Consider the following 12952-nt stretch of genomic DNA (forward strand, 5'->3'; position numbering starts at 1 on the left):
AGTTCCAATTCAAACCCTCTACCCTCACCCCCAGAATTGACCTGGAGAGATGTCTGAGGTCTTGCTCCATGAGAGCTTTGATGACTTTAGTGTGACAGCACATCATGCCTTGTCATTCCACTGATAATTTTGTTTGGCTATGAGAGAGGTGACATGTCTGCAGTTCCTAGTAACATAGTGACAATGTAGAATATCCCAAGACCAGGAAGACCAAATAGCTTAAAAACTCTACCTGTGTTTTTAAATGATAGGAAGATAAGCTTCTTGTGCATCCAAGACCATCTGAAAACATATGCAGACTCTTAGGATTAGGGTTTTTCTTACACACCATTTGCCTTTCTGGAGAATGCCCCAATTATCCCCCATCCATCTTTGTATCTATGTGTGTATTCATTCATGTATCTATCTGTGTATTCTCCATTCATCCCCACCCAAACATCCATTTACCCACGGAACCATCATCCAGTGTTAAGATGCACATTCTAACGTCAGTGGTGTGACATAGGGAGAATATCAGTGCCTAGTTAACCAAGTTACTGTCAGAGTGAAATAAAACTGTTCATGTAAAGCACGCAGCTTTGGGACTATTGCATAAGGAAAGTTTCATAAATGGCAACTGTTGTTATGATTAGGGATGAATACCACATCCAGATTCCACAGATCATTTGAAGCTGGACAGTAAATACTCAGTTCAGTTTTATTACATAGAATTCAGACAAGGGGAATATGATGAAGGAAACCAGAGTAGTGGAAGCAGGAAGAGTCAGGCTAGGCCACCAAAGGAGGTTGGCCCTGGGGTGCAGGGTTGTGGGGAGGGCCACCTGGGAGTATCTTCCTCTAGAATGTTGTCAGAGGTCATTTGTCCCATTGACCTTATATTATAATGAGTCCCCACCGGATTAAGCAAGAACACAAATGCAATTTAGTGGAGCTAAATCATCCTCCTCTTTCAGGACAGCTGGTCATCCTAGTACCAGACTATGCAAGGGCACTGTGAGGCCGGATGGGGACGTTGATCCGGTTCTGCAGCCAGTTGATATAATCCTCTTGAGGCATGTGGATGATGTGTTCTCGTACAAACTGCAGGGTAAACACAGTGGCCATGACCTCAGAGCAGGGTATGAAAGTTAAGACTCTTTTCAGCCACCAAATCCTAGAAGCTTTGTGAGTAACATCTGTGGCCTCCGTATCCCTCCAGCCATCCTCAGCCTGAAGCACCATACTGGGGTGGGGGCTTGGTTCATTGGAAGAAAGGACCCCCCACTTCTAGCTTCCTGTCTCAGCTAGGCTAATTTGAAATCCTTTCTTTTTGCTACTGATTCAAAGAAATTTGAGAAGGGCAGGGATACCTAGCTAGCTGCATTTTTTTTCTTTTCTACGTAGTATATGTATTTTTTAAAATTCAGTTTTTCTTTCAGCCTTTTGGTTTACAGACCTCTTTGAGAATTAGTAATAGCTATGGACTTGGTGTGGTACTGCAGGATAATGCACTTGACTGCAAGATCAGTTTGGAACTGCAAGGCCATTGGTTCGAACCCACCAGCTGCTCCTTGGAAACCCTGTACAGAGTCGCTATGAGTTGGAACCTGCATGACCTATGAAATGACAGGTGCTTCCTGTGGAGTCTAGATTAAGAGACCTCCTCCTACCATCCAGGTCATTAGATGTTCTGTCTTGTTCTCACTGGTACCAGGGAAGGGCGTACTAAATGCTGTGCTACAAACTCACCTCTGAGCAAGAGGGAGGCTTCATGGCTCCCTTCTCTTACCCACTTAGTAGCTGCCTTCTCCATATCTGTTGTCACTGGTAGGTAGGGGTGAGGGTGGGGGTGGGATCCGTTATTGGCAGGTAGAGGGGGGATGGTTGCCCTGGAGTTAGTTTGAAACTAGACTGCAGAGGCATCTTTCCTCAAAGAACCTCACAGGGTATGGGGAATGGAGTCTCAACATCTAAACTTGTGCAGAGATCCTTCTCCCCTCCCCACCTCCCTCCCACCTTACCTTGTACTCAAACACACACACACACACACACACACACACACACGTCAGCCTGTGGAAGGAACAACCTGGCATAAAGACACCAAGAAGCCTAATAGCATCATGACCAGGGAATCCCACCATTTAAGTCATGTTTTTTCAGGCCATGGACTGAAGACCCTATTAAGATACACAAGTCATCAGAGAAAAATAAGTACATGACTCCATTAGTATCTCCTGACGCCTTAACATGGAGTCCTTGGTTCCAACTATCTGCTTATGTCTTCTGATGCTTACTTTGGATACATTATTGGGAAAGATGCTTGAAAAGGACTTGGGAGTTTGGCTTACCATCATTGACTCCCCAGACCTAAATCTGTAACCTGGCCTCACCGGACTGCCCAGTCTGACCTAGCCATCTCTGCAGTGATCTCAGAAGCTCACACCTCTCTTCCTTCTAAACCACTGGCTGTACTCGAGCCCACCAAGTCACAAGTCCTGCCTGACCTTGTCTTTTCCCTCAGCTTCTCATTGTTCAGGTCACCTTCATGCCACTGCCCTACGTAAGGTAGGTCTCCTCTCTGTTTCCTTTTAAACCAGTGCACGTCAAACTTCTTCATGCATACAAATCACGTGGTCTTAGACTCAGAGTTGGTAGGCTTGGTGTGGAGCCTGAGATTCTGCATTTTAAACAAGCACCTAAGTATCATCCATGCTGTTAGTCCATGAACCACACTTTCAGTAGTGAATTTTAGAGAGCTCCTTATTTATATCAAAAACCTTGGCAAACCCAACACGCTGCTGTTGAGATGATTCCAACTCATGTGGCCCTAAAGGACGGAGTGGAAGTGCCCCACAGGGTTTCCATGGCTGTCGCTCTTAAAGAAGCACAGTGTCGCATCTTTTCTCCTTCACTTATCAGCCAAGCACTTAACCACAGCACCACCAGGCCTCCTTGCTAAAATAGATGTGTATCTTATTCACTAGTCCTTGTATTTTGTTTTGAACTATCTCCACAGACTCTCCTGAGGGCACCACTTTTATAGGAGTGACTGTTCCCAGGAGTTGAAATAGCTGCTGGGTTACAAATGTTTAATACACTTGGTTACTAAACTACGGGTTGGAAGTTTGTGTCCACTCAGAGGTACCTCAGAAGAAAGGCCTGGTGATCTCTTTTAAAACAGGCACTGACTTGAAGGCAAATCATTGGCATTGAGCAACTAAGGTCATATGACAACCTCTCTCCTACTAGAATATGAACTCTAGACAAGTCAGAACCTTGGAGGCTTCTTTTCCGTGTCCCCAAAGCTTAACTAGTGCTTGGACATGGAGAGAGTGCTTGAATGAGGATACCTGAGGTCTTGTGAGGAGGAAGGGCGTGCTTACCTCAACAGCCACAGCAATGTCAGGGGAGCACAGCTCCCACACCCTTAGGTCCTGCAGCACCTTCAGTAGGACATGGGGCCGGATCCTCAGATCTAGGTTCTCCCCAAACTTCTGCAGTTTTACCAGAATCTTTTTGGCAGGGCGGAAGTTCTTCAGATCCTCTGGGAGTTTGGATAATAGGTCAAAGTACCTTCAGTTCCAAGAGGAGAGGGCAAGTTAGAATATCTAGGAGGTAGCTTTGGGCACTGCCGGCTCTCTGTCCCCACTCTCTCTTTCCTGAGGTTTCTCCAGGGGAGCATGAACCTATCTGGGTGACTTCCATGCTCCTGAGTTGTAAAGGACCCACAGATCAGCTAAGACCTTGTTGTTTAGGGGCAGTCAAAGTTGAAGCAGGACTTGCATTTCATTTAAAAAAGAGCAAATTAAAGGCATCCTTTAAAAAAATTCATTCATAATTTTTTCTATCAGCTAGAAAATATGAAAAACAAGAAGAAAGGAAAAGGCATTGTGATCATACGCAAGATGGTGATGGTGATGATGGTAGTGATGGTCGTGGTGGTGGTAGTGCTGGTGAGGGTGGGTGGTGATTATGCTAATAGTAGGTGATGTTGGGTGGTGGTGGGTGGTGGTAGTAGTGATGATGGTGATGGTGATGGTGGTGGTAGTAGTGGTGATGATGGTGCTGGTGGTGATGATGGTGATGGTGGGTGGTGATGGTGGTGGTGGCGGTGTTGAGATGGTGATGACAATGACATGTGTGTTTTCCATCTTCATGATAGAAAGTGAGCTGGGCTGTAATCACTATGTGAATTTCAGTGAGTTCTGAGCACTTGTCTAACTCTTATGACAGTGTGTGTAATGGTGGGAACAGATAGACTCTAACCTGGGGTGTGGCTCAAGTGTGAACAAGATTTAAGACAAGGGGATAATGTCACTTTTAAGGCCCCCCTCTCCTAATATGTATATACCCATGGGAAACTTTGAAGAAGAAATGGACCATCTGTCGTACATTCTGGGCTACTTGTACTACTTTATATTGTAGTACATATTTACATTAACTATACTGGCTATTTATGTCTCCCAGTTTAGAACGGAATGTGCATGAGAACAGGGACCCTTGTCTGAGTTATTTTATATCCAGTGTGGTAGAATTCCACCTAACTCATAGTCAGTGTTCAATAAATATGATTTGAAAGACTGAACAAATATCTGGATGAGTGAATAGCCACACCCCAGCATATTTTTTAATAGGCTATAGTCTGTTTGTCTTTATTTATTTTTATTGTGGTAAAATGCACACACACACAGATAAAATTTGTGTTTTTAGCCATGTGTAGCATCCATGGCATTTATCATACAGTGTTGTACAACCCTGCCACTGTTTCTTTCCAGAAGTTTTCCATTACCCCAAACAGAAACTCCGTACCCATTAAGCAGTAGCCCCAGCTTTCCCTTGATGCTGTCAGGCCCTTGGTATCCACTACTGGTACCTTCTGTCTCTATGCATGTGTCTCTTCTCTAGATATTTACAAATAGCATGTGTCATATTTATCCTTTGGTGTCTGGATTGTTTCCCTCAGCATAAGAGTTTAAAGGTTTCTCCACATGGTATCATGTTTTAGAATTTTATTTATTTTCATGGTGTAACAATATTCCATTATTTAATTCACACACACACTTCAAAAAAGATCATGGAAAAAATGGAATGAAAGCTGATCATATATATACTAAGTGGGAGAAAGATGAGGCTTTCTGCTCCTGTGAAGATTTCAAGCCTCGGGAACCCTATACAGGGTTGCTATGACTCAGAGTGACTGAACAGCATGTAATAACAACAACATGTATCATAAACATATTAAGTCTGTACACAAACACTATATTTTGTTTATTCATTCATCTGATGTTGAACTCTTGGGTTATTCCTTCCTGTTGGCATTTGTCAATAGTGCTGCAAAGAGCATTGGTATACAAGTGTCTGTTTGTGTTCTTGCTCTCATTTCATTTGAATATACATCCAGGAATGGAATGACTGGGTCCTGTGGTAATTCAGAGGAGCCCTGGTGTTACAAGGACCACAGTGCTATTCTGTGAACTGAAGGGTCAGTGGTTCTACAGGACAAAGATGTAGTAGAACTGCCTTGGAAATTCTGTGATACAGAATTCATATATAGTTTTACTGTATCCTTACCAGGTTGCTAAGAGTCTAAATCAACTTGATGGTAGTGGGGTTGGGGGTCTGGTAATACTGTGTTTAGCTTGTTGAGAAACTGCCTGCTTGACTTGATTGTAAAGTTTCTGTAAAGGTTCATCCCCTTTTCCATAATGATGGCAAAAATTCGATCATTAGAGATTTTGGCTGATTCCTACTGGGAGGATCAGCATTAATTTGTCACTGCAATGCTTTCATTTGAGTTAGTTTATAACTTCCTCTCTCTTGTCTACTCTCCCCCAGAAAGAGGACAAAGAGTTTGCAAAAACCACTTTCCCCCTCTGATGAGCCCCCCCTCACCCCCACTTGAGAGCCCCACTTGTCTTTAGAGCAGATATTGTTGGGTGAAAAAGTGTGTGGAAGCTCCCACAAGTCTGTCAGGATCCCAAGAATGTACTAGTAAATTACAGTTCCAGATTAGTAAGCTTATGGAAGGGGGATTCTGGGTGCAGCATTAGACCTCAGCTATTTTTAGATATTGATTAGGATCAAGTTTGTTCAATCATAGCTCATCAGATTTCAATTCTTTTATCTTAGAGTAGGGGTGGGGAACCTTTTGTTCTATTAAAATGTATAACATAATTAGCAGTCCATATAAAATTATCAACTTAAAAATTAGCCTGTATTTGGTCACACGTTTAATTAAATGTGGTGCTGTGAGTTAATGCGCTGGACTGCAGTTGATTTGAACCTCAAGGTCAGTGGTTTTATCCTCACCAGCTTCTCTTCAGAAACAGGGTCGTTATGGGTAGGGACTGACTTGATGGCACTTAACAATAACAACAACAACTTACGGTCTGTGGTCTGGACGCCCCCACCTGTCTTAGTCTTAGAGCATAGAGACTGGGATCAGATAGTGTTTAAATCCTGAATTCACCCCTCATGAGCAGTGTGGCCATGGTCAAATGCATTCACCTCTCTGAGCTTCAGCTTCCTTGTTTATAAAATGGGAGTAAATATATGCCCTTCAGGACTTTTGTGAGGAACAAAACAAGTGAACAGTGCTTATCGACCATACTGTAATCTCTCAGTCATGGCTGTTGGTTATTACATCCTTATGCCAGGGCATGCTGCTACCGGGATCTGCTGGCCTACTTTTATCCCTGAGAGGGTCCGTGACTGGGGGAATAGAGTATCTACCCAACAGACGTTAGATCTAGAAATTTTAGGGCTGATTTGCCTCATCCGTCTGTCCTGGGAGGACTCCTGAGTTTATCTTTATTTGCAAACCTGAGTTAAGCAAAGAGTAGAAACAGAGAATGCAGCTGGGTGGATGATCTGTGGTTCAGAACTGAGGGGTTTTGGCCTGCTTATGCTCTGGATTTATCCTCTTTGGGGGACTCTCTTGGTGATACCGCTCTAGAACTTGGAGGATAATGTGATCAGTTGTAACTTTGTAATAACAGCCCTCGCACCCACCACCACCACCAGCATCAGCAGGGGTTGTCTTATCTGGCCTTCAGGATCTTTACCAGTGGTCTGCAATTTCTTCAGCATCTCCTTTTACAACGGAAACCTGATGTCTCATTTTTGCTATATCCTTTTGAAAAGTCGAGACAAGGAGAAAAGAATTGAATTTCTGGAGACCCCTCTCTTCTTGGCGCCTACATGACAGGTTGTACAAAAAAGAGGGAGAAGAATCAGACCCCTTCTTACACCATCTTCGCTGCCCTCTGTGATCTGATGTGAACACCCTTCCCATCATAAGATCCTCTACACCCTCCTATTCACTCCATATCTACAATCTGGTATTCACAAAGGAACACAACTCTCTCCAAAGTCCCGAAACACTCTTTTCTGCCAGTTGCCCAACTACAAGACACTTGGCAGCAAGTTGATTCTGACTCATTGTGACCTTATGTGTGTAGAATACAACTAAACGTCATAGGAGTTTTGAAGCAGTGAGCTTTGGGAAGATCAGGCATTTTTTCCAAGGCACCTCTGGTTGGGTTTGAACCATCAACCTTTTGGTTAGGACTTGACTGCTGAACCATTTGCAGGTCCAAGGTACCCTAGGCATACCCAGTCACTTTTTATTATTCCCTATTCCCTTCTTTTTTGATTGTATTTACACAGCTTTCTCATTTGTGAAATGGGATAATAGTGGCCCTTACTTCTCAGAGTTGATGCTTAAATGAGAGAAAGTATGTAAAGTACCCAACACAATGCCAGACACATGTTGCTGTTGTTGCTATGTACTGTGGAGTCGGTTCCGACTCATAGCAACCCTGGACAGGGTTTCCGAGGCTGTAAATCTTTATGTGGAGTCGGTTCCAACTCATAGCAACCCTGGACAGGGTTTCCGAGGCTGTAAATCTTAAAGGCTCATCTTTCTCCCGCAGAACAGCTGGTAGTTTCGAACTGCTGATCTTGCGGTTCGCAGCCCGATTCGTAACCACTACACTATCAGAGCTCCTTGCCAGACACGTTGTTGTTAAGTACATTCATACTGGTTCTTTTCCTACTCCCCTTGTCCTTTTGTGCATATATCATATCTCTCCAAGGAGACCTAATCTTATAAATAGAACCATGTCACTCCCCTGCATGCAACTTTCAGTGGCTCCTCATTTTCCTCAGAATAAAAACTTTCCCTCTCAGGTTCTGCACTTTTGGCCCTTAAAACATTCTCTAGTTTCGTTTCTCTCCACCCCGTCTCCTTTCTTTCCCAGCATTTTATGTTTGGCTTATAATCAAAGTCTTCAAGATACAGTTCAAATCAGGGCTTCTAACACCTTTGGTGATCTATCCTCTGCCTGTTTCGCTGACCACCTCACCAGCACTCTCTGTCGCCAGCTCCCTGTGCCACTCTGGACTCTGGAATGTTGTTGTTGCTTCTCCCAGGTCCTCCTCCCTCTCCTACGGTTCCTGTGTGACTCTCAGGGTTTGAATTCCACTCCTGCTACAAGAGACATTTCTGAGCCTCAATACTCTCATCTCTGAGATGGGGATAATAATGGCACCTACCCTATAGAATTGCTGTGAGGAGTGAAATGAGTAAATACATGTGAAGCCCTTAGACTTGTTCCAGGTATATGGCAAGCACCTTGGAAACAGGATCTATTTTTATCTAACTGTGAATGTTGTTTTCTCCAGGAAGGCCCTCTGGTCTTTCTGATTGCTGTCCTGGGTCAGACAGGGCATCCCTTTTCTGTGTCTGCTCAGCTTACCTGGCGTTCTCCCATGCCGGCCCTCATCACCCTGTGTAGTGACTGCAGTTTACATGTCTTGTCTCCCCCACTAGACTGGCAGCTTCTGGAGGGCTTCTCTGAACCCTGCCTAGAGCAGGTAGTCTATTTTGCTGAAAACACGAGAGGACAAAGGGTCACCATGCAGCCTTTGATGAATGAATGTGTGGTCACTGTAGTCAAGGAACAGACTGGGATGCCAGAATAGAAAAGTAAAACTTCCAGTGGCTTCCTGGTGCTCTCAAAATGAAGTTTCAGGTCCCAGAGATGCATTCCCGGCTGTGCATGCAGAGTACACCTGTCATCTGCCCCTTTTCCCTACTCATTCTGTTGTCCTTGAGCTATGAAGGCACCTTCCGGACTGCCAGGAATATCCTTCCACTTCTCACCACACAACCAACTCCTCTTTGTCCTTCAGGGCTCAGTGGAAAGCCATTTCCTCAGGGAGGCCTTCCCAGATTGCCTAACCTCAGCTAGGCTTCTATAGTTCCTCTCTCTCTTTTAGTAAGTGTGTTTGTTCTCTTCCAGCATGGCAGTGATAACTTGTGTCTACGTATTTATTGATGAAATGCTTTTATTTCTTCTGAAGTGGGTTAAACGGGCTGCTAACTGTTGAGGTCAGCAGTTCAAGCTCCACAGGGGAAAGATGAGGCAATCTGCTCTCAAAAAGATTTACAGCCTTGGAACCCTATGGGGCAGTTCTGTCCTATGCTATTGGTTGCTGTGAGTCAGAATCAATTTGACAACAGTAGGCTAGTGCGAATAAACTCTGTGAGTGAAAGTAATGTCTTTCTTGTTCTTTACCATAGCCCCGGTACCTGGCACATGTAGGCATGTAGTAGGTGCCTAGACAGCATCTTTTTTTTTTGTGACTGGGTATGTGTGCTCTTACTTCATGAGGATTTCCATCTTGTCCTGGAGACAGAAGCCGGCCTCCTGGGCCACGCTGTAAAACTTGGCCCTCATGGCGCCACATACATCAGTCTTACATTGGAGGATATCACGAATGGGGTGGCTGTAGACACAGACAACAAAGACATGGAGGATGGAGCCCAAGAGTCCCCTCCACTAGCCACATGGGTCCCACCTCAGCCTCCTTGGTGCCCAAGGTAGTCTGCATTGGGATGCCCTGTCCCTCTTCTCCCTTCAGTGCTTGCCTGGGTGGATGAAAGGCAGACCTTCCAGCAACATCAGGCCTTATTCAATGGCCCACAGTGACATGTCTGGCTAAGGACAGAGGGAGGAAAATGGGATTTGGATCTGGGAGACTCAGGTTCAAATTCTAGTGTCACCATTGTGTGGCCTCAGGCAAGACATTTCACCTTGCTGAATCTCCATTTGCTTCTCTGTAAAATGGAATTGTGATCCCTCCTCCTACGGTTGTTTCTGTGGATCCAGCTAGGCAATACAACATTTTGCACAGCACAGTGTCTTGCCATTGTTTGCCTTGCTGCTCAGCATATTGGCTTTGAGCCCCAGCCCAGGTGCCCTTGCCTTTCGGCAGTGTCTATGGCTTCAGGAGTCTGGACAGCCCTTGGTCATTCCTTATCTGTCTCCTTCCATCACTCACATTTTACTCTTCTTCTGGACTAGTTGGGTGTGGCTGTCTCCGCTTGTACTGCTGGACTTGTCACTGAAACACAAAGGGATGATTTAAAGTTGTCTGTTATCTTCTCATGATGTCTCCTCCCTCCCCAAAGCCCTGCCTTCAAGATTGACACCTACTCATCTTCAGGATTCATATAAGGGAGGTGGTTCTGATCACGGTACCAGTCTCAGAACTCACTGTTTCCCCCACTTTTTATTCTTTGTTTCTGTCATGCTCCTTGCCTGAAGGGTTTCCTTGTTTCTTCTCTACCTTTTCAAGTCCTACCCATGTTTTATAGTTCACAGCACATCCTGTCTACTCACACTACTGCAGGTCAACGTACCATCTGGTTTTGTATAATGTAGGGTTACACATTTTATGGATCTGTGTTTTGTTTACAATTGGTCTTTACATCTGGTAGAGAAGATAATTTTGAATCCTTCAATCCATCTCTCAACCCCCAATTTACACTTACCACAAGACCCAGTGCACATTTGATGAAGAGATGGATGAGTGTTACTAGTGAATTTGTCAGGAATCTGTCCTGACTCCAGAGAGTTCAAGGCTCCTTAGCTGTAACCTAAACCCTGTGCTAAATTTTATTTGTTTTGGGGCAGACAGAGCTGGGTTCTGTCCTCATCCCTGGACCCACTACTTCTCAGTTCATGCACAAGCAACTCCCCTCTGGATCCTCCGTTTCTTTCTCTGTGAAATGGGGATTCCAATACCTACACTACAGTATATGGTTTAAATTAATAAAACTGATGCAAGTATTTGGTACCTAACAGAGGCTCAGTAAACAGCAGTAACCTTTCTTCTCTCCTTTTCCTTCCCTCATGGGGAGCAAATGTGTTGAATGCTATTTGTGGGGTGGAGAGAAGGAGAAGGTCTTTACCAACCATTCCAGGAGTCTAGGTTTTGTGTTGCACCTACCTTTGAATTTTTTTTTTGAAAATTCTACAACAAGAAGCTTATAAGAAATAGGTCTCAAGGTATAGTTTTAAATTACTGGTCCATTTATACAGCAGTCGTTTATTCATTCATCCAACATATAATTATATCTGTGGGTTAATGCGCCAGACTGCAAAGCCGTTTGAACTGGAAGGCCGGCGGCTCAAGCTCACCAGCTGCTCCTCGGAAACCCTATACAGGGTCGCTATGAGTCAGAATTGACTCAGTGGCACTTAACAACAACAAACACACTGGAATAAGTACAGAGATAAACTCAGTTTTGGGCCTAGTTTTCAGAAGGACTGGAGTCTCATGAAAGGAGGCAGACATCAACCAGTTTGTCATGCCATCTGACCCATTTGAGATGTGGACTGATTGCATTTCTTCATGACCCTCCCTTTATGACTGTCTGGCCAGGATTCTGGCCAAAGCTGTGTGAAATCTCTGCCTGGGCCCATCCCTCCCCTGTGACTTTCTCCCTTGCCCTCCTCCAGTGATCTAGGCCTTCAGTACCAGGGTCTAGAGCCTTCTGTCCTGTCCTCTTTATACCCCATTTTCTCTGAATGCCTGGAAAATGGACTTGATTCCTTTTCCACATAGTTCTAGAAAGTCAGACTGTTTTTACTAATTCCTGTGATGTGTGCCTAAGTCTCCCCTCTGGCCTTGGCATTTGGGACTTCTTGAGGTAGGCAGATCCAGCCATTTCTAAGACCCTTGTCTTCATAGAAAAGGGCCTGGTCTTTGCTGCTTCTCCCAGAAACTCATAGAAGTGACTCTAGAGGTCTCCAGTCTGGTGAGTGATGGAGCAAGTCCTTATCTCACCTGCCTGGGCTTTAGGACCCCAGTAATGATGCTGGGGTCTAACCTTTCAGAGGGCGCTGGCTCTGGCCCCTATCTCCTGAAGAAAATTTTTTCTTTGCGACAGTCTTGGCTGTGACTTAGGGAGTGGGAGATGGAAGTGGTTTTATTATTTATTGTCGTTAAGTGTTGTTGTATTGGTTTTGACTCATAGTGACCCTTGTATAAAGTTTCCAAGGAGCAGCTGGTGGGTTTGAACCACTGACCTTGTGGTTAGCCATCGAGTGCTTATCCTACAAGGCCACACGAGGACTTAGCTGGTGATAAACAGACAAACACAAAGTAACAGCTAGAGAGACCTTTCTGCCTGCTTCACTGTCTGCTTGCCTTGGCTTTCCTTGAGTTAGTTCCAGCCATACTGGTTTTTGCTCACTGCCTCTAAGCTTTCTCCTTTGCAGAAGCTATTCCCTCAGTTTAGAGTGCTGTTCCCACCTCATAGCTAGGCTGATTCTTCTTTGTTCTTCAGCTTACTTGTCAAACTCAGCCTTGGTTAGAACCCTGGTGTTAAATGTACACCCAGCTCTCCTTCTTCAGATCACTGTTCACAATCACGATGATATGGCTGACTGTGGGCTTATCTGATAGATGTGTGACTCCCCTATTGACCAGTGTTTCCTAACCTGATGTCCCTGGGCAGAAATCAAGAGGTCCAGGAGGTATATTGGGAACACTGTTGTTTCTTTCTCTTTAACCTTTAACCATTATGGAAATCACAGGTATTTGCATATCACATTCCAACTGTGGGGGTAATTTTTGAAAACCCATTTATATTCAACACTAATCTAAAATTATGGTAGTT

At 44.5% G+C, this 12952-nt stretch overlaps 1 protein-coding gene across 1 annotated transcript in view; it reads right to left on the reverse strand.

The window, feature by feature from the left end:
- Positions 1–978: 978 nt before the first annotated feature.
- CCDC60 (coiled-coil domain containing 60) overlaps positions 979–12952 on the reverse strand; it is a 257290-nt gene continuing 245316 nt past the window's right edge. Inside the window, exons 10-14 of the mRNA XM_006865505.1 lie at positions 10327–10389; positions 9649–9771; positions 7044–7175; positions 3363–3552; positions 979–1080 (exon numbers count right to left, since the gene is read on the reverse strand). Of these exons, the coding sequence (XP_006865567.1) occupies positions 979–1080; positions 3363–3552; positions 7044–7175; positions 9649–9771; positions 10327–10389 (610 nt within the window). The remainder of the gene's footprint in view (positions 1081–3362; positions 3553–7043; positions 7176–9648; positions 9772–10326; positions 10390–12952) is intronic.

This window comes from Chrysochloris asiatica, unplaced genomic scaffold (genome assembly GCF_000296735.1).
Source record: "Chrysochloris asiatica unplaced genomic scaffold, ChrAsi1.0 scaffold00078, whole genome shotgun sequence".
In the NCBI taxonomy this organism is placed as follows: Eukaryota; Metazoa; Chordata; class Mammalia; order Afrosoricida; family Chrysochloridae; genus Chrysochloris; species Chrysochloris asiatica.